Below are 21,624 nucleotides of genomic sequence, written 5' to 3'. Positions count from 1 at the left end.
GAACGTAGTTGCTGAACACGAGATCATAATATTTTGTTTGTTTATTTTGTAAGAATGCTATCCAGATGAACTTTGTAGTCCAGACTTGAAACTACAATCAGCAGCAGTTTTCCTCTCTTAAAAACATATCCCCTGCAAAATCCTTAATGCCCCAGTACCTAAAAACAATAAGTAGATAATGTATGAATATTTTGCACATCATGACTGTGGTTGATGTATTTTTGCTTTCTCCACAGAGTAATTCAGATTCACCTTCTTTGTGCCTGGCAATGTTGAATTTAACCTATGTATCAAACCAAATTATTATCAATCGTTTAAGTAGAAAAGTAAGTATTTTGAGGGTTAGTTTTTATTTGCCTTTAGATAGCATCTTAGTTCTGTAATCAACTGCCTACTCATGTGGATACTGAAGATTAGAGTAGGACACAATAGGTAATATAATTCATTCTTCCAACTTTGTAATTTAGTAAACTGCTTGTAAATTCAGAGTCAAACTGTGATACAAGGACAGTTAATGAGGTGAGCCTGACGTCTTCTGAAATGAGTTACGAGTTAGATTCCTAAGCTGTCGAGAATCTGGCCTTAGTTGTTCTACCTGCAGCACTTGGTACCTGACATTTAATCTCTTCTGTATGTATTTTAGGTAACGGTAAATTCAAGGTTTGCTTGGCCTACTGTTAGAAAATACGGATACAAAGTCGAGGATTCAGGCTTCAAGTATGCAGTTGAGACCCCAACAAAAATCAGAATTCAGTGGTTTCACAGCACAGGTGTGATGATTATTGAGTTTAATAGTACCAGAGAACCAAGAGCTTTGGGACTATGTGGTAAGTATAGAGTAGTGCAAGAAATAAAGGCATTCAGATGCTTTGCTAGGGAGGCACGTTTTCCTAATGACATAAATTATCTTTTGCAAGATCTGGTCCAGAAAGAGTTATTGCAGATCTTTGCAAAGTTTAAGATACTAATAAAATTAAATTATTATTAATTTTGTTAATTGTTGAAGTTTTGCTTGATACCTATTCATGTAATTGCTTTTTACCTGTAGCGTTGCTTCTGACTGTAACTTGTTTGAATCACAGCCATGATTGCTGTAACCAAACCCAAATAAATAAGTCAGGCATAAATCCATAATGTCAAATAAGGTCATTTACAGATTTAGTGTTTGATATCCATCTGATAGGAAGTAATATGTGCTATTTTCAGTTTCTAAAGGTCAGAATTCACAGGAAATGTAAATTTGAGAGAACTAATCTTAATTTATCTGTTGGAGGAAATAGTTCAGAGGGAATTTTTAATAGTAATGGGTTAAATAACCATAGTGTTGCACTCTGTTAGGTCTTCTCAATAGTTTCATGTAGTTTCTTTCTAAAAACATAGCCTTGAATAAGCTGTTGGTGCTGTAGCTTTTGCAAGCGTGTATCTGTTGATGTAGACCCCTGCTGTGACACCTGATTCTGTGAATTTATCTGCTGTAAATTAGAACTGGAAACCAGGGTTACAGAGTTCATATAATTACAGTGGATATCTTTGCAGTTTCAGAAAGGGCAAGTGCTTGTAGCTCAGTATCAAATACCAGTGATAGCTCAGTCCAGTTCCAAGTCCTGCAGACAGTAATGTGCTTCTCACAAAGGAAGAGAGTTAGAATTTACTGCCATTTTGAAATTGGATTATTATCTGTAAATTGCCCTAACTTTTGTTTTCATCATCATTCTGGCTCTGTTTGGCTAATTGTTACTGTAATTAGATTAAACAGAAACAAGAAAGTAAAGACTATTTTTTAGTAAGCCTGATTCAAGTTATCCTGAAAGTCTGTTTTGCCTTTACCTGTTTAACTACTGTGATAGGGAGAATTGGGAACATTATGTTCCTGGTTTACAAGGCGCTTTAACTAGAGGTCAACACATTTCTGTGGATGGTGTTCCAAGTGCAACTTCTTCAGAGAATGTACTGTATTTTTCTGGTATTCTTCTCTGATTGGGATTCTCTGCATAAGTCTGCCTGCACAGTGCTGTCTGATGTGACTTACCAGAGCCTGCTTTAAATGAACTGACTATTGCATCTTTTCAGGGTAAATTAGTCTACCCTGATCTCCTGTGCTTCCTGTGTTAGCCTGCTGCTTCTTGTATTTGAGCTTTCTCAGATGTCTTTTAGCTGAACTGCAGTATTGGTAGATCCTAATTTCTTAGCTTCATGGAGATGATAAAACTGGAGGCACCATTACAGTTTTGCAGCACGAGAATTCCTTGGAAGGATCTGTGTCAGAGACAACGGTGTCTTTTACAGTAGAAGGATCACACGAACGTGGCAACTGGTGAAGAGCTGGTGTAGGAGATGAGGAATGTGGGAAGGGAACATAGACATCTCTATAGCAAAACTGGTGAAGGAGAGTGCAAGCATGTCAGTTTCAGCTGCAAACAGATCCCACAAAGCCAAATGTGAAGCCTTAGTTTTGCTGTGTTAAATCTCCTTGTTGTTGTGTAAGAGAAGAAGTGGAAAAAGATATCCCAGACATGATAGCAATCGTTTGAAGTCTCTTGGAACCATCAAGTACTTCCTATTTGTGTTGCATAGACTCACAACCTCAAAAAGGTTAACCAGAAACATTTTTTGGTCCAATAATTGTTACAGTTTCAAAGCTGTTTTATTCTCTGAATGCCTATTGCTGTATCACTGATTGTCAATGGCTTGCTCTTGTCATCAAGAATTGGTGAAAAATGGTAAAATGGACCAGTTCTCTAGAAAAGGGTTAAATCTACAAATAGTTTTTGAACAGATAAAGATTTGGAATTGCCATGCAAGTTTGTGGAGACATCAGAAGAAAACATTCTAGAAGTCTAATACAGAAGTCTCAGAAATTGTGATTAGGACAAAAGAATGGGGGACTGATCCATCATTCTGCTTTTTTGTACCAGCTGGCTCTTAAAGGACCTTCCAGAGGAGACTACTGTTAATACTTGGATGTTCTGTGTTGCCCAAAGTCACTCTCCATATGTTACATTGCTTCTTTTGCTCCAAAGTGTTTCAGAATTGCCAGCTACCTTAAACAGAAACAAAACATGATGCTGCCTTCTGAGAAGTGAATACAGAAAAGTTTGATTATTTTTTTTTCCTGCTGAGGGTTAAGAAAAGCATACCTGGAAGTGCCAGAAGCTGCACTTTTATGGTGCAGCTTAAGTCAATAGATGCTTAAGACAGCTCAGAAGCCTAAGTAGAATAGTACAGTATTTCTGAAGTACAGTATTGGGTAAGCATCTTGGCATTTTATGGCAGTTCCCTCTTCTTATAACATTCACAGTTTTCATTTGTTGCTTTACATGGAGGTGCTTTGTAACCTTTTTTAAAATACATTTTTAGTGCTTGTGCAACTGAGAGGTGAAGCTTGTGTGCCATAGCTGGGCTCTGCGAACAGCTCTTTGATATGCAATAGATTTCCTTTCACCTATCTGAATTCATAGATGCATCTTTACTTTTGCTTTGCTTAATTTGAATTTTGTGTATTTTGATATGCCAGAGACTTTGCACATCTGTTGTGGGTTGTGATACTGTCATGTCATATAAGTTTTTTAAAAGCTATTCACTTGTTTGAATATGTCACTTCAAACATACTTCAGAATGAACCATGAGGTCGGTGTTTACCTGCTTTTTTCTTCTGGTAATACACAGGGTTTTGTGATAGAAGCTTGGAAAATGACCTGATGCTACCCAACAGGACATTTTTAAGTAAAAGTGATGCTCCGTCGACTTTTATAGACAGCTGGCAAGTGCCAGACACGTTAAAGCATGTTGGAGAAGACAGGCATCGGGAAGCTAATTGCTCAGTCATGGACTGCTCAGAGTGCTTAAGACTGGTGTTGAACCAGACCTTCAGCAGCTGTCATCCTTATGTATGTTAACTTTCAGAAGCTTACATTTTGAGAGAGTTGCAGTTTTGATATAATTTTGTATACTTGATAACTTCATTAATGTGAAGCTATACGTAGCCACATCTGTGGAACGAGATATATGCCTTTTTGTATCTACAGTTGCAAGGTAAAAACAATTGAAGAGTGTGGCAGCTTGATAGGAGAGTTGTAATAAGCAACTCACGCTTTCAGAATTTATAATATATCTGTTAGTTTTGACAATACCATCTAATTTATAAATTGGTCCCAGCTAATTCAACTGCATCAATATGATGTAGAGCAAAGTAAAATAAAACAGTTCTAAGATTTAATTAATCCATAAGTGCTCAGTAATTTAACAAGTTCTAAATGGCAGTAGGTGATCTAAGAGCCTTCATTCTCAAAGACTTTAGAGACAAGGAGTTCCAGCTTAGAGAGATGATATTTAAAGCAAAACTACAGCAAGTAACAAACTCATAGTGTGCAAATAAAGTATGTATTTGGGCTTATATGAGTACATTTACCATTTCATCTATTGTATATTGTTGAGCTTGATGAAGGTGAGACCAAAAATAGACAAAAACATAGAGGTAAGGAAGAACAAGGAATAATCAGTAATTATGCCTTCTGTTGGAAAAAACTGTATTAGCTCTTGCCTTGGCACTTAGAAGAGATGAAACCGAGGAATATAAGGATGTCTGATATTTTTTCAACTTTCAGGAAGCCTTACTTTTAAATACTAGTAGAGTCTCTTTGTACATCAGTGAAGGCTGGTGGCCTCTTGCTTACTGTGAACCAAGAACTTTTGGCTTCATTGTTTGTAGCTGATATTTAAAAAGGTCAGTCTGTTTCCTACCTAGCAGGGTCTCTATGAAGGTGCAATATTTTTTATTTTTTCTTTATTAGGTTTCACCTGAGCTCTTCTGTAATATATGGGTTCGAGACACTGAGTACATTCGAAATCCATGCATTTCACTAGCTGCCTATGTGGCAATGTGCAACAAATTTAATATTTGTATAGAATGGAGGAGCTCTGATTACTGCCGTAAGTATTCTGCATGTATGTGTACCTCTAGTGTTCACAGATACAAAATTTGCTTAATGTGTTACTGTAAGTTGAAAATACCAATGCTCCTTGAGTCCTCACATACTTTGGAAGTCATTATTAAGATAATATATTCAGCATTTTGTTATGATAGAATTCAAAGCAGTGTGCAAAAGGGATCAGGAACATTATAGCCATTTCACAGATGGGAGAGGCAAGCTAAAGAACCTTGCTCAGAAGTCTGCCTCTGGGTTATAACGTAATTGACTGTAGAAGTCAAATCTTCTCACTTGCAATGTAGTGTTCATTTCTCTTAGCCAATTTCCACTGATAAAACCAAAACACAACAGAATTGGATGGGGAAAGGAGGAAGCCACAGAAAGTTCATGGTATTGTGAAGTGGCGATATCTGCTTGATGCTGCTCCAGAAAGCTGTGTCTTTGGAGAAAGGGTTAGAGAAGTGAAAACTCCTTTGAGGTTAGATGGAAAGTAAGGAGTAAAGCCTGACAGCTAGAGTATCCTGGCAGAAGACATCTCCCATAGAAACATACTAAAATGTAAGGCTAAATGGGATCTGTAGTCATCAGTAGCGTAAATAGAAAATTTGGATTACAGCATCTGTTTGTTGTCAACGATTGCCTAGGAAAAGCGCTATGCAGTGATAACATAGGGAGATCTGTGGTTTCACTGCTTGAAAAGGGAAAGACTTATTGATGAAGCGTGATCTACAAAAATAAGAGAACTCACTGTACATAGAAATCATAAGTGATGTCTTTTTTAAAGTTATTTAAGGTGTGTACATGTGTACAGGCTTCATGCAGGCATGTCATAATGCCCTGCAAATAATAGCCGTCTAAAGCTTAAACACAGTCTTTTTGTTTTTTAAACTCTTGGGTTTGTATGGATTTTACTAGCAAATAACTGTTTAGAAAGAGATGTTACAAAGTGTATATGTAAATATAGTTAGGTACTCCATCTGTCTTGATGGGACACATCACTCATATTTTTATACCACAGTGACCTCTGATGGTGCATGCCCAGCAAGGAAGAACCATGAAGTTGCATCTGGATTTTGTGATCACTAAGTGTTGATATGCTGTAGACTGATTTTTAAAAGCCTGAGGTCTTCTATTTACAGAGCTCTATTAGATATTTCCTGTCGGGCATTATCACCATTTTCAGTAGTGAGGAGCTGAATAAAATCAACCTCCTCTCCCAGTTAATCTTTAAAGTCTAAACTGGAACCTTCTTCATTTTTGAGCAGACAGTCCCTTTGTGCACTGGATTTTGTCTCATTACCATGATTCCATATGGTGTTGCTGTATGATTTAGGTATCATTACATGATGAGGATCATATATTTTGGTAGTTCGCAGAACCACATTGTTGGCATTTATAGTCATTCTCCATTTGCCATATTTATGCAGCTTTAATCACTATTTTGAACCAATGAAAGATCATGTTAAGTTTTCAACAGCAAAAGTTAAATCAAAATGAGATGCTTTTTTGGTCTATTCCTGCATGCACCCATAACATGTCAATGAATTTACATTAGTAATATAAAGAATGTTAAATTTAACTGTGTTCATTGACTTAAAAATCTCACACACATACAAAAGGATAATTAGTGTGGATATCTATTAAATGTAGTAATGAGTTCATCCCATTCTTTATTACTCTACGTAAAACGATGCTGAATTTGCCTTTACATATATATTTTTGTAATTAACAAAGCTTTGCCCTTTTAGTAATTGCTGTATTTTCTTTAGCCACTGCAAAGTATTTAGAATGATCCAGAACAGCGTATTGTTAATCCGTGTAGTATTGGCAAATGCTTTTGAAGTTTAAGTTACTTTGTGTCAGCACTGCTGCATGGTTTGATATCTCTACTGCCAAAATGCAAACCAAAGCCTGATGAAGATGTTACGACAAGAAAAGTAGAAGTGCTCAGAACTTCCTTTTGTTTGATTTTGTCATATAGAAGGTAACTAGTCTGCGTTGGTGTTATAGGTTGGTAGGTCCTACTAAGTTGGCAATCACAGGAAGTTGACAAGAAGACAGTAACGTCTTCTCTTAGGTACTGCCTCATGTGATTACAACTTCAGAATGAGTGATTTTTTTTATTTCTGTCCTAGCCTTCCCCTGCTCTGAAAACTTCTCCTATCAGGCTTGTATAGCTGCCTGTGAGGTTGCAGATAGTTGTCAGAATAATGAGGTTGCCTCTCTGGATGCAGACTCCTGCTCAGTGTTGACAGAAGGCTGTGTCTGTGCTGGAGGGACCATCCTTCACCGAGCTCACACTGCTGTCTGTATTCCTGAAGAAAAATGTGGTATGTTTGGATATGATTTTCTTCTTTATAATCTGCAGGTTGGTGGTCAGATACTTCATTAGTAGTAAGTTGAGTTCTGGCCTGATGTTGTGTGGGTTCTGCTTGTGTCATTCACTTGAGGACTCTAGGTACTCAGTAAACATTAACTGTACGGGTGAGCAAGCAGGGAATGTCCTTGTGACATACAATTTTGCTCACCTTCTCTCAGCTGGAGGATGCTCTTCAAAATGGAAGGGTTTGCTCATGTTCATGCATCCTAGCATTCTAAGTATGTTAGTCTTGGCCTCCTTTTCACCTAGCCCTTGCCAAGGGCTTGAACCTATTGATACTAAATGGCATTCAAAAGACATGCAACAATAGTTAATTACACATTTTGAATAATACATGTATATGTCTTATGTTCTTCCTGCCAGCATTGATATTTTTTTACATTACAATTCTGCCTGAGCACACCAAATTTTGGGCCAATACTTAGCACTAACAACACAAACCTGAAAGATGCAGTTTATTATAAAACAGATTACATAAAGCACTGTAAATTAATAATAGTTTTGCTGTGTGTGAAATACAAAAGTAAATTTTCAGATCACTGCTTTAAAAACAAAGGATTGGATTGGGATTTTAAGTGACTAGCCTTGCATTGGAGACACAAAACAAAGTGGAGGCCCTGATCCTCTGGAGAGTGTTGAGTGTCTTGCTTTCCCATACAAACTCAGACTGTCTCCTTTTTCCCTTTTTTGTGGGGTGATGGGGATAAGTGATACCTTTAAAACTCTGGGATTTTTACACTTCATAGTTCTATACCCACTGTGGAAGAAAATGGTGGTCAACATTTGAAGTAAAAAGGACTTACTTCCATTTTCTGTTGTCCTGATCTAGCTTGTACAGACAGCTCAGGAGCACCTCATGCAGTAGGTGAGATCTGGAAAACTTCTTTGAGCGGATGCTGTATGCAAAAATGTGTTGACAGTGAGACCATTATTCCAGTGGAGTATGACTGTTCAGATATCCACGATTTAGACTGTCAGCGATTTGCAGAAGTGGCCTTGCTTGTTCCTGGTGATCAGACATGTTGTCCTCAGAAGATCTGTAGTAAGTATTCCTTAATGATTATGAATACTGCCCACTGGAATATGCGGATATCCTTTCTCTGTGGATTGTTTTCCTGTTACACATCCTATTTTTTAAGTGAACGGAAATTACTTTGGTTTGAATTTACAGATTATGTAGAAAACTGTAGAAACTTTTGTGCGATTTGGCTCAATATCCAGTAGGTTTGAGGGGAGAGATAGAGGGGAGGGGACAAGGGTTATAAGGACTGAAATAGCTGTGTGTTTATTTGGATATGAATTGTGTTCCTCTCAGCTGTACAGGCTACTGGTTTTTTTTTAATACCCAAATACAAATAAATGATATAACTAGTTACTAGGAAAAAAGATCAGATTATTGTTTATCTAAATTACAAAGTGAGCAGTAAAAAAAGGATCTAAAAGATTTTTTCTTTAATCCTTATTTACCTTAGAAAGTCCATCTTCAAAAAGAAATTGTAAGCAGTTTCATGTTTTGACTACCTGGGATGATGTAACAGCGAGTTTTCCACAGGAGTGTTTTTTGTTTGTTTGTTTTTTTGTTTTTTTTTTTTAAATTCTCACAAGCACTCAGCTCTAGCTTAAATTTGCCTCCATGGAGAGTGTTGCAAATGCTGGACACTTCTGAATATTGCCTCAGGTTTTTTAGCTAGCTTGTTGTGGTTTTCATATGCATGTTGTTATTTGGAGATTCAGGGTATCAAACTGCAAATACTGCTTGCCACTGCTCTACTCAACTTATAAATGTGTAAGATAGTTTAGAAGAGGTTTTTTTTTTTTTCTTTCCCTTTATGTAACAGTTTGTAATCAGAGCCTCTGTGAACCCCTAATCCCTGAATGTAATGGTTTGGAAAAGCTGGTCACTTACTACAGTGAAGAATCCTGTTGTCCCAACTATGTTTGCGGTAGGTTTCTTTTGAAAAGGTAAAAAAGTTCACCCTGTAAAAGACATTCAGTAAACTAAATAGATCAACTTAGAAGTAAAAGGGTAGTTAGTATAAACATCATGGTTAGTATGGCCATTTACAGAATTCTCTTTCATCTAAAAGCTCAGGGTTGTCTGTGCCTCAATTTGAGCAGATATAATCATGAAGGAGTTTTGTGTTTAGTGATCAGGCGAGAATGTGTCTTTGCTTTCTTGCCATACAAGGTAAAAGTTTTTCCAAAGTGTCTTGTAGTATTTCTCTGCTCTGCACTGCCATTTCTTAGGGTTATAGCATAACAAAGGAGGAATGCTATACTTTGTATAAAGAAATACATCTGTTGTACTTTTTTCAGAATGTGACCCAGCAAAATGTGAACCAGTGGAGCAGATACCAAGCTGTCAAGATGATCAAACACTAATTGCTGCTCGGGTCGAGAGTACCTGCTGCATTTCCTATATATGTGGTAGAGTATCTGGCTGGTTGAGTCTATAACTGTTTTTGTATTTGCAATGATACCTACTCTTATCTTGCCAATTAAGGCTCCTTGTACTTCCTTTAGCTCTCCCAACATAGTAAGGCTTGAAAGTAGTTAAACAAATGGGCATTCATTTTACAAAACATGAGAAATGGCAAGAACTCATCAAGAGTCTCAAAACAGTTTTGTGCGACTGAGTAATATTCTTGGGTCATGTAGAGGAGTGGTGGTGGAGTCCATCGATGAGGGAGTTGGCAGCTTTTGAGAGACTGTCCATGTACAGTCTGTGGACTAGCTGCATGAATATTTTATCTGAAAGAAGACTGAAGTTATATATGCTCTTGTTCCTTATGTTCTGTTGTATCAGCTATGGCCCATCTTAGTCAATGGTAAATATCCCATATGAGACTATTATGTAAATTTGTTCAGTTATTTCGGGGCTTGGTCTTTAATGACTTAATTCAACAATAAAATTGCACTTTTGTCATCAGCGTAGGAGCTCTGATGTTACCATATGGTTGTTTTCTTTATGATAATAATGTGAAAATGAGGTCCTATTGAATTTACTCTACTTTTGCACATAGATATCTGTGAATCAAAGGTCGATTCATCTTGAGTAGCTCTTCCATGTGCAAAAATTTAAGTGTTAATAGAAAACTTGAATTATACTTCTGTTAGTTACAGTAATCAAGATGTCACTTTGATCATGTGATGGCGATGTGCTGTGTTTGGCTCTTCTCGCTGTCCACATAGCATCCTTCTGTCTCTTTTTTGATATAATGAGTCTTTGCACTGTACATATAAAAAAGTTGTGGTTTGAGGTTTTCATATGTGTTCAAGTAGGAGAATAGCACTGGGATCACAGGAGATGCCCTCTATTGGGGATCAAAGATCCTATAATTCGAGCAGCTGAAAACAACAGGGTGACTTGGTAGGAGAGAAAATCTAGCAAAATTTTTCATAACAGAAAGGGAGGGAAAATCCTGTTTGTTGTGATGTGACTCATCAACAATGTATTAATTCTTTATATCAGGGGACAAAGAATAGGCAATCTGCACTGAAAATTAGCCTCTTGTATAGGGACTATATAGAATGAATGCAGAGTATCTCTGTTGTCTTTCATATGTGTCTGTGACAAACTTATGGGCATGTTTCCTAGGAAGTAGTAAAATTTCTTCCTGTGTTTTAGATTTAAATAATTGTTTTCTCCAGCATGCGGGGCTTGCTCTGATCAAATACCCAAATGTCAAGAAGGAGAAGTTCTTATTGTGGATACCAACACTACAGAGAGGTGTTGCCCTACCTACCAGTGTAGTAAGTTTGACTTGGTTTTGATATTTTAAGTAACAGAAATCATGTCAAATTTTGTAGTGTGGATGTTCAGTGCCTAACATGATGGATTAGAGATACAGCTCTACTTGTACATATAAGCAAGCTATCATCTGTAGTCCTGAACAAATAATCTTTGTTTTTAAAACTTCAAATGTGCCTAAAGCATTATCTGAATATCTGTATCATGGAGACAAATGAGTAATTTCAGACACCAAATTCTGGAGATGTAAAACTGTTTTAAATATTTGCCTAGAGTAGTTGTACTTCATGCTACTATTACCTGATGGCAACAATTACATTTCGATTATTAATCTTTTCAAGTAAGATGTTTTCTAAAGGTATTTATTATGAATAAGTAATTTACTATCTCTTGATTCATATTTCTGTTCATCAAAATATGACAACCTTTGTTTATTGGACTTTCTTTTCCTTAATTGTAGTTTGTGAAATACATCGTTGTCCTGAATTCAAATGTATGCTAGGCATGTCTTTGGTGGAGGTATGGAGCCCAGAGAAGTGCTGCCCCTTTCAGACCTGTGGTAAAATGACTGATTTTCATTTTAGTTGCCTTAGACAATAAGACACTGAAAAGAGCTTTGGCCTCTTGGGTTTAAGTCCAGTTTAAGCCAGCTATACCATTGTGCTCTGCTTATAAACAAATGATATAGAAAAGTCATGTCATGGTACCGAACTTCTTAATCTGCCTGTTTTGGTTTTTCTTGCTTCACAAGGGTGATAGCATACTGTAGAATTTGCCTGTCCAAACTGGGTGACTTACCATCTTGAAAATTTTGTAAGAGTTAGTAAATTATTTATGGCAAAAAAAAAAAAAAGTTAGGTTCGCAGGTCAGCAATTTGCCAGTTTACAAAGACGGTAGTATGTCATACATCTCTTTGTAATGCCTTAAACATAATTCTCCATTGTTTTATATAGATTGTAATGATTGCCATCGCTGCAAGGAGGCTAGCGGCTGGAATGATAATCTGTTCTTTTAATGTGTTCAGGTGAACTGCAGTTGATACAATGCAGTAAACATTACAATGTAAATTGTTGTAATAAGTGAAGGTGGTCATAGCAGCTGGTATTAGTTTTCAGGATGGAATAGAAATCAAACATAATTCTGGACTCCCCAGATGGGTATACTGCAAAAAACAACACAGCTTCTTCAGTGATGACTTGTAAAACTGCAATTTCTAGTCTCCGATGTTCTGTTTTAAGCAAATGGCGTATAACTTTGTAAACTATTCTTTCTGTTATCATATTTTGTTTTAGAATGTGCATGTGAAACGATCCCCAAACCTCAGTGCAAGCTGGTATGAAATTAATCATCTTTGTAGTATTCTTTTATTAATTTATTAATAAATCTATTTATCTGTATCTTACTGATAGTTTTGTCAGTGAAATATGAATTGCCATGTCATTATCTTTTTTTTAAGTTGCTTTACAAGAAGTTATATCCATTTTTAAGAAGCCAGCTAAGTTTAAATATCTTGCAGAATAATATGTCTGTATAGCATTGATATTTCTGTATTTTTTATGACCATATCCTGCCCTGCAGTATTTGTAGAATGGAACTGCTTTCATGTACCCAGGGATAAAATTTTGGTTTTAAATTGGTAGAACTAAATGCTTTAAAGCATCAGTGTTTTGTAAATGTTATTTTTTATAGTGAATATGTTAACATATATCATGCACTCAGACTGCTGACTATGCAGAACTTATAAACTGTATTTCATTGTGACTTGTCCTGCATTACAAAAATGCTTATTAGCATTGCTCGGTTAGGTTCTCAGTCAGTACTGTGTATGCTTTGATTTTGCTTGTCATTATTTTATCCAGAAAATAATATTGTGATGGGAATAATTTATAAAAATTATAGTTTGGAGTCCTAGGAAGGAATTGGAAATAGTGCTCATTTTTTATAGAGGAAATTAAAATGCTTTGTAAGTGAGGTTGTTGTTAGTGCTTTCATTTCATAGATGAAGAAACTTGGTTATAAGCAATCAGGACTGGCAGAAAACTGTGAAAAGAATCTTAATATGCATACGTATAAACAAGAAAAGGCAAAATTAAAAAGTAAATCTGTACTACTGTAATACTATTTATATCCGTTAAGTTATTCCATGAAAGAATACACACCACATTGCATGGAGATTTCTGTGCAAAGGCAAGCCATTGCATTTCCTCATTGACCTGCCTTAGTCTTTTCTGTCCTAAATGGCTGCTGTACTGACACCAACAATCATTCCCGTTTTTCAGGTGTAAAAAAAAAATTCTCATTTGGTATCATTACGAAATTAAATGTCCCTCTGGGTGATGAAAGTGGATTCACAATAGGTTTCTAGGGGCAAGAGATACTGCTACTCAAATCCTGAAGGAAAGGTATTTAGAAGAAAAAAAATCATACAAATAAGAAAACACTGTTATTTCACTTCTCTTTTTTTTCTCCTTTTATACACTTAGGGGCAGAAACTTCAGATAGATGAACAGTTTCAGAACAGTACAGAAAATATCTGTAACTGTGTTAAGTACAAATGTGGTAAGTCAGAAAATAATTTAATTCATAGAAATACCCTTTCAAATGCTAAGGTAAATTAGGAATTATAAATCAGATGTTCACTTCTGACGTGATACTGACGAGGAAAGAATTGACTGACGTAATTCACAAACAGTGTAAGAAAAGGCAAGGAGATAGGACCCCTCCTTAAGTACTTGGTTTGTTTATGGCTTGTCCTTGTATTCTGTTAATTCCTGCAGCAGGAGGTCTGTGCAGGGAAATAGCAGACAGAGTTTTGGGAAAGTTGGATGGTGTTGACTAAGCAGCCTGCATATTGCTGAGCTGGAGTAAGGACTCCAGCAAGAAGCTGAAACACACGCTCAATGTCCACATATAGAAAAGTCCCGCTAGCACATTATGGGAACTACTCAGGAGCTGGTAGATATGCTTATGTGCTTTGCAAGATCAAGGATAGCATTCAGCACCATGCAAACTCATCTTAGAGCGTGCCAAATAGCATCTGGGAAAACTCAGAAAAAAATAATTCCTGTGGGGCACCCAGCTGGCCAATAGAGTTGGGATTGTTCTTGCCTAGATTTCTGTATCAAAGGTGTATACTTCTGAGCTAATTATCCTCTGCACCCTCAGTAATCAGTGGGGAGAAACCAAAATTTCTCAGGTACGTTCTTATACTGAAGTAGACTTGTAAAACAGATTAGTTGAAGAAGCCTGCACCATCATTTTGGTGGTGCAGCTAATAGAGTATGATATTTTTATTTAGATTCTATGCATGGTTAAATCTAAAATAATTTGGAAATTATAGTGAAGCATTAGACTAGTATTAACAGTTTATATTTGAAAATCTGACCCATAATTCTTAGAGGTAGAGTAGCTTTTTCCATTCCTTTTTACTTTTTGAAACATTTTTTAACAGAGTTTTGATACCAAGCTGATTGTCCTGAGCATGCTGTTTATTTTTTTGTTTTCTTGTAGTGAGAGACAAAGTTTGCCTGAGTAATGAGAGAGGTGTGCTGCTTCCTGGACAAACGGTCGTGGAACACAGTGCAGATGGCATTTGCCATATTTCTTATTGTACAAATGTGATTGATCCCTCCACTAAATACTACCGAATAAACACATCTTCAGTAGACTGTACTGTCAAGTGCAAAGCTGTAAGAAATTCAGAATTTGAGACAGTGTATTGTGACTGGTGTTTTTTATTACTTTTCACTGGGTTTTGTTGAGTAGATTAGTCATAGGAACAAGATCAAAAGAGTAACTATGAGATCTCCCTCTAATGACGTGCTACCGCACTTCTGATAGAAATGTATAGAACTTTCACTCCCTTCACTGTTTTCTCCCCCATGTAAATCTTGCACAAACTAATGTATATAGCATACTGCCACCTTGCATCCCTGTATAACTATAGCTGCATTATGCGCAAACTGGTACAAATTCCTGGCAGACATTAGCTCAATAAGAATTGGGAAGACAATAATTATAAATAGAAGAATAATTCTAAATGTGGTGAAAACAGCTTTGTAAAATAAGGAAATGATACCCCGTCTTTTTACAAAGTATGATACATTACCATGGGAATAGTATAAAGATTGCTTTTTCCAATTATGTACTTACTTGATGTCTAATGTGTAAAAAGTCAAAATTTAAGTGGTTCTTGAAGTAAGCTGTCAGACTTACATTTGAAAATGGTAGAAAGACCAGTTCATTCTCTCAAGACTTGGAACTTCTCCCCATTTACTTCAATTAAGGTCTAAGGTATTTTATAAAAGCTTCATGAATGTACAGTGTGTACAAATGTAAGTTATGTGGTTTTGCAAGTTATTTAAAAACCTTTCCTAAAATCGGATACCTGAAAAAAATCTGCCTATTACTGTAGTAAAATGTTGAGCTGCAAGATGGTGTCGTACAAGGAATAATCTATTTTATTTTGGCAGAACCAAGTCTATCAGCCACCAAAAGATTTAACAACTTGCTGTGGTAGCTGTAAGAACTTGTCTTGTCTCCATACCTTCAGCAATGGCACAGTTTCCAATTTTAAGGTGAGTTTATACATGTCTTACTCCCTCAAAATACTGAGCAGTAAACAAAAAATAAGCTACTGTACATACATTGCCATATAAAATGTGCAAAGAACAACTTTATTTGGCCAAATACTAGGAATAGTTTTGCATGCACACAACATTAATTTCTTGGAGTGTCAATCATGTAGCTGTCTACAAAGATTAAGGAATTTGATATATCAGAGAATTATCGTCCACTTGACTATTTTACAACCTGCTTAACGTTATGTATTTAGTGGACTTTCAATTTCTGTACTTAAACAGAACTTTAACATGCATCTAAATTATATTTTGCTATAAGTATTACTTTTGATTCAGACAAGACCACATTCAATGGAATTGTATTATAAATACTTATAATACTGTTTTTGCTGGGTTTCTGAGTAAGGATTCTGGTTTACAATTTTTAACAGCCTGGTACTGTTTGGATTTCAAACTGCATCAGATATGAATGCACTAACACAGCAATAGGACCAGTTCTGGTTTCCTCTTCAGTTGGCTGCCCACCCTTTAATGAAACTGAATGTGTGAAGGTCAGTGTTCAATACATTGTTTGCATTCCAGCTATGATTTATGTTTGCATGAAAAGATTAACACTGACAAAAGACGTTTTTACCTCTAGAAGGGAGAAATTATAAATTCTTGCAATGCCTGCATTTTTGCCCAGACATGTGAAGGTGAAAATCTCTAACTCTACACATATACTGTGCCACCAGACTGCCCAGTTAACACAGCTGGAGAGACCTCCGCTCCAAAAAAAAATTTTTTTTTCATAGAGGCTTGTAATATCACACTAGTCCTCATACAGCTGTCTGAACTTGGATGCTTTTCTGGGTTGGACTTACCCTTTCTAACTGATTTTCTGCATATAACAGTTTGATTCATCACAGCAGTCAAAAATATTGAAGAAATGGAAAGATTGCCTGAATATCAGGAAAATCTTTTCCACAGTGAGACATAAGGTTTTGCGGACTAGTTTTGCAGGAGGAGCAAAAGCTCTATTTGAATTTGCAAAATGAGGTTACTCTAAGTGCCAGGATATGTATGCTGGGAGCAATCTCACATTGCTCTCTGTAGTTCTACATTTACATGTGGATGGGAAGATGCTTTCCTTAATGAATGATGGTACACAAGCAGGGAACAGTCCTAAAGGAATTAGGTGGCTGTAATTCTTCCTTGCAGATAACAGTGAATTGGTTCTTCAGAGTGAGTCATGGTTTCACAGCTGGTGAAAGGCCTTTTGCTGTTCTAGGCAAACTAAAAAAGTTAAGGCATAGAGATAGATCATCATGGCTTCAGATACTGAGGTGGACATCAACAATTGAACTTCAAGGTAATTCTGAGAGAGCTTTTTAAGAAGCTGCAGCTATTCTTCCCACAGTACTCTGGGGAGTGCTTCATGCTACAGCACTGAAGAGAGCAATGACTCTCCACTATGGGGAATGAGTGGCTTCTCATATAAATGAGATTTCTTCCTGCTTTGATTTCAGAATCAGTTTTTTGTGATTGTCAGTACGGCCTCTACAAGAAGTCAGATGTTTACTCTTAAGTAACAGAGGATGGAAGCAGACTTAATGCCACATTTCCTCTCCAAATGTGGCATTTTGATAGCTGGTGATGTATAGTGGCATTCAGTGACAACAACTTAATATTAACTTGTGTTATAACAGTCAAGTTAGATCATTTACAGCCAAACCTTCATCCACTCACCAGAGTGCTGCATTTGCCTGAACAATGTTGCAGAGCTTTATCTGGAAGATATTTCTAATAGTATAGATATATGGGAATGAATGTTTGAAGAATTCAAGGGTTTTTTGTCTTCATTTCTGTCTTGGTCAGGTTGGAGGCTATGTTGTACCATTCTTAGAAGGATGCTGCAAAACGTGTAAGTGATTAATGATACTTCCTGCCTCACAAGCCTGTCTGATTTGTTGTTACCTTAGAAATAAGGTTGATTCTTTCCTGCATGAAAGCTTGATTCACTGATCTCAAAGGCTGTGCTTTTCCCAGTTTTACTCATGTGAATACCAGTGAAACCAGTGGAGTTAAATCAGAAGAAAGTAGTTTAACATTGAAGGGCTTCCTCTACTGATAGTGACTGTGGCTGGCCAAGTCACTAAAATTGCTACCTTGAGTACTTTGTAGTTCTCATGTAAAACTCCTCAAAATATTAGTTACTGCATTTAGTATAATAAAAGGTACTGTGTTTTGGAAGGTGCCTTAAAACATGCTTCATCTGCATTCATATCTTCATATTTGGTAAAAATGAAGATTGATCTATGCAGTTTGTAAGTTAATGCTGTAAGTAATTAACTGATTGTAATATAGTCTTAGGTTCCATTAATAGACACAGTTCAGAAGCTTTCAGGCAATACCTTTTAAAAGAACTTACAATTAAAAAATCCCCCTTACTTGATTACCAAGATATGTTTTGACATCTATGAGAGCTAATAAAGGTTCTCTGGAAAAAAATAAAATAATTCTCTGCAGAATACATTCCAAATACGCTAATTCTTAAAATAAATCAAGACCAAAGTACATTTTTTCTTAACACACTGGTACATAGCTGGAACATTTTGGCTGATTTCCTGAAGAAATTAGCCCGAGGCAGACACCTAACCTGAAGAATCTAAGCTCAGATACTTGCAGTTGACAATGTTAAAAGCAATTGAAAAAGAGATTTTCTACTGGACAGTATCAGATTATCTTCTAAAAGGTGAAAAAATCTCAATTCATTTGTATAAGTGGCTGGAATAGTGACCTAAAAGCTAAAGATAGTAGGAGATAAAGTGTGGGAGAGAGCTGGAGAAAAATACAGGTATTTCCTGCTGTGTGGGATGGGACTTGAACAATCATGACTACCAGATACAGTACCACATGCACAGTTACTGCAGTGGGATTTGTGTCGCCAACTGGGAGGTACCTTTTGGTGTTATTCCTGATGTATTGCATTTTGTAGTACAAAGGTTATTGAAACTGTAAGATTTACCCACTTTTTTTTCTGCTCCTGATCACTTTAAGGGAATGGTAATCTCTCTTGATGTTTTTTCACTCTGATGGACCTGCGTTTGTCCTAGTTCTACAGACAATTCTCCATAGGCTCTTTGAGATTAGTTTTTGATTATCTGACATTACCCTTCAATGCCTTAGCAGCCATATAAGCCAGCTTCTGAACAAACAATTTAAGACCGTTAAAAATCCATTAAGCTACTTTTCAGCAAGACAGAAGATCCTGCTACTACACTTAGATAAAAATCATAACCACAGTCTTAAATAATTAAGGCAAAAGTAAAGTTAGTAAACTGGGGGGTGCATCACAAAGTAAAATTAAACCCTTGAAAAATCCAGTGACTTCTGACATGCATTTATGAGTAGGTTAATAGTTTTGATTTCATACCTTTTTGTAGACAACATAGTACCTCTATGAATCACGTAGTTCCTTCTGACTCCGAAGAAATCTGCCTTGAGAGCTGTTAGTCAATTGTAATTGTGTGAATCATATTTGACGAGGGTTATCAGGTTGTTTTCTTTTGATGTACTTTACCATTAGAAATCATTGTGATTTTTGCTTTCAGTTTTAAGTGGTATTTGAAAATTAAGTCCCAGGAGTTCCATCAAAACCTAGACAGTTTTTACAAACACTGCTCTGAGGAAATTATACTATTGCTTGCTTGTAGCCCCAAAGGACAACTTAAATTTGGGGTACCAGATTGTTTTAGTTATACCAGCATAGATCAGATGCTTCCTGGTTTTGACATTAGGCTTAGCAATGCAAGTAATACCTGGACACAGTCCTGAGCTGCTGGCACAGTGATCCCTGCTTGAGCAGGGAGGTAGGACTAGATGACCTCGAGAGGTCCCCTCCAACCTCAGCCATTCTGTGATCACGTAATATACAGACATTTTAAGGTTGAATTCTTTTCTTAAATATGCCAAAATCTAATAACTCCAGAATGTTTCATACTGGTAGGGGATCCTTTGTAACATGTACTCTGTTCAATATGCAATATTCTTACCAGGTTCTTCAGTGTCAATGTTCCTCCCATTCCCTGTTAGCCCAGTCACTCCTACAGCCTATACTAGCTGTAACACAGGTACATTTTCCTGGAAATAAGTAGGACCAACCCAAACAGCATCATTGTTGATTTCCAACAATGTACTCCCTGATAGGAGCATCAGGCCTCACATTACCCAATTATGCCAAAAGGTGCAGTGTAGTATAACTGCTCATGGTTCAGGGTGGCTCACAGTTTGGTTTTGTTTTTCATTTTGCACTGTGTGGGCAGTGCATTGTTGTTAGCCAACAATGTACTGTTGGTAGTATGCACTTGCATATAGTCTTTAGCTTGCTGCATGTGTAAAATTGCTGTGTTTAAAAATGTAAGCTAATTCCATTATGTTTACAGTGCTGTAGAACATAGAGACTAATGGCTTTGCTTGTTAAACATTGTAAAGAATTTAAGACAACATTTTCGCAGATGATGTATCATACAGTTTTGCTTCCAGTGGCATACACAGTAGAAGCAGATCATTTGTTTCCCATCCATAGTTAGGACAGTGTACTGAAAATAGCAAGTCTATGTTTATTCCATGAAAATTGAGATGATCTTTGTTCTTTTTAGTAGAGCATGATAATTATTTGAATTGTCACATGGTATGAATGCAATTGTTTTTGCATTCATTTTGTAAAAACATCTCTCTCTATTTCTGTAGGAGAAATTATGTTGACTGTAATTTTGTACGTCACTGAGTGATACATCCTTCCTTAAATTACACTCATGACTCTAGGAGTACTACACTGAAATCTGTATTACTCTTTCATATTGACACCATTTTAAATGACAAAGGTGTTACAAGTCAACTCAAAACGTAAGCAAGGATTTCCAGCCATACAGACTGTGAAAAAAGAATCTCATCATAACATGACATGTATAAGATGCTCAAATGTTTTATAAGGTTGTTCGTGGAAAAGTATATTATGTTGTAGAGCTCATCAAAAGCCACTGGACATTAAAGTACATGCATGGAAATACATTATGTATTTATTTCTTTGAGATATGATGTACTTTCACTATAGCTTGGATGAATTCATAGCCACAGCTGCACTGAATTTTCCATCCTACACACCATGTATAACATAAAAGAAGAAAAGACATGAATAGGACTATGAGGAACATAAAATAATGGTGAGTTTTTTATTTTCAAAAACAATTTTTTTTTTCATTTCTTAGTTTACTTTTTCCCTAAGAAAATATAATTCAATGGTATTTGAGCAGTAGCCAGCCATTTCTGATTGTAGATTTTTATTTGCTTCCAAGCAGATTCATTGCTGTCCTTTCTTTCACATTTCAGAAACCTCTGCTATGTCTAGAAACAGTAGCAGACTTTTATGTTTAAAAAAAAACAACAAAAAACAAAACCACCACAAAAAGTACTTCTCTTTGAGAAGCAGTATTAACCTGGTTTGACAGTGATTAGAGCAGGGAACTGGACATCACATGTCAAGATATAATAAACCTCTGTCACAGTTCAGTATTAGGTATTGTTCAAACCAGTGAGTCTTTTATTGCACTTGCTTTTCTGGAGCTAACAGTATTCACCTTTTGTCAACATCTTTGGATTTCCTGGCTGAAAGAAAATGCAGCTCTGTAAGTGGAGGGTCATGTGGGACTGCATCATGGTGTGTAAAATCTGCTGTGAAACTGTGGAAGCTATTATAATGGAATGGACTATTCATTTCTCTTACAGATCTGCAATGTGATGTGGTTTCTTCAGCACGGAGAGGATCATCGTAAGAAGATACTGTGCTTTCTGATCTCTAACAACTGAACTTTTTACTGAACTACTTTGCTTTTCTTCAAAGGTTCAGGATTCCCTTATCAAATTAACTCCTCATTTCATTTCATGATTTCATTTTATCTTCTTTATTCATCTATATACTTCGTACCTACTTCTTTGAGAAAAAT

General features: G+C 36.4%; 1 protein-coding gene across 1 annotated transcript in view; it reads left to right on the top strand.

The window, feature by feature from the left end:
- OTOG (otogelin) overlaps positions 1 to 21,624 on the top strand; it is a 111,711-nt gene that overhangs the window by 86,993 nt on the left and 3,094 nt on the right. The window contains exons 39-55 of the mRNA XM_049820916.1: positions 237 to 326; positions 644 to 827; positions 3,667 to 3,887; positions 4,791 to 4,929; positions 7,064 to 7,258; positions 8,138 to 8,350; positions 9,147 to 9,251; positions 9,625 to 9,735; positions 10,960 to 11,061; positions 11,520 to 11,618; positions 12,353 to 12,393; positions 13,544 to 13,619; positions 14,571 to 14,749; positions 15,533 to 15,637; positions 16,072 to 16,191; positions 17,498 to 17,543; positions 19,678 to 19,752. Coding sequence (XP_049676873.1) covers positions 237 to 326; positions 644 to 827; positions 3,667 to 3,887; positions 4,791 to 4,929; positions 7,064 to 7,258; positions 8,138 to 8,350; positions 9,147 to 9,251; positions 9,625 to 9,735; positions 10,960 to 11,061; positions 11,520 to 11,618; positions 12,353 to 12,393; positions 13,544 to 13,619; positions 14,571 to 14,749; positions 15,533 to 15,637; positions 16,072 to 16,191; positions 17,498 to 17,543; positions 19,678 to 19,752 — 2,101 coding nt within the window. The remainder of the gene's footprint in view (positions 1 to 236; positions 327 to 643; positions 828 to 3,666; positions 3,888 to 4,790; positions 4,930 to 7,063; positions 7,259 to 8,137; positions 8,351 to 9,146; positions 9,252 to 9,624; positions 9,736 to 10,959; positions 11,062 to 11,519; positions 11,619 to 12,352; positions 12,394 to 13,543; positions 13,620 to 14,570; positions 14,750 to 15,532; positions 15,638 to 16,071; positions 16,192 to 17,497; positions 17,544 to 19,677; positions 19,753 to 21,624) is intronic.

Source organism: Accipiter gentilis, chromosome 17, assembly GCF_929443795.1.
Source record: "Accipiter gentilis chromosome 17, bAccGen1.1, whole genome shotgun sequence".
Classification (NCBI taxonomy): Eukaryota; Metazoa; Chordata; class Aves; order Accipitriformes; family Accipitridae; genus Astur; species Astur gentilis.
The sequence above is the reverse complement of the archived record's forward strand: the minus strand, read 5'-3'. Positions and strand labels throughout refer to the sequence as shown.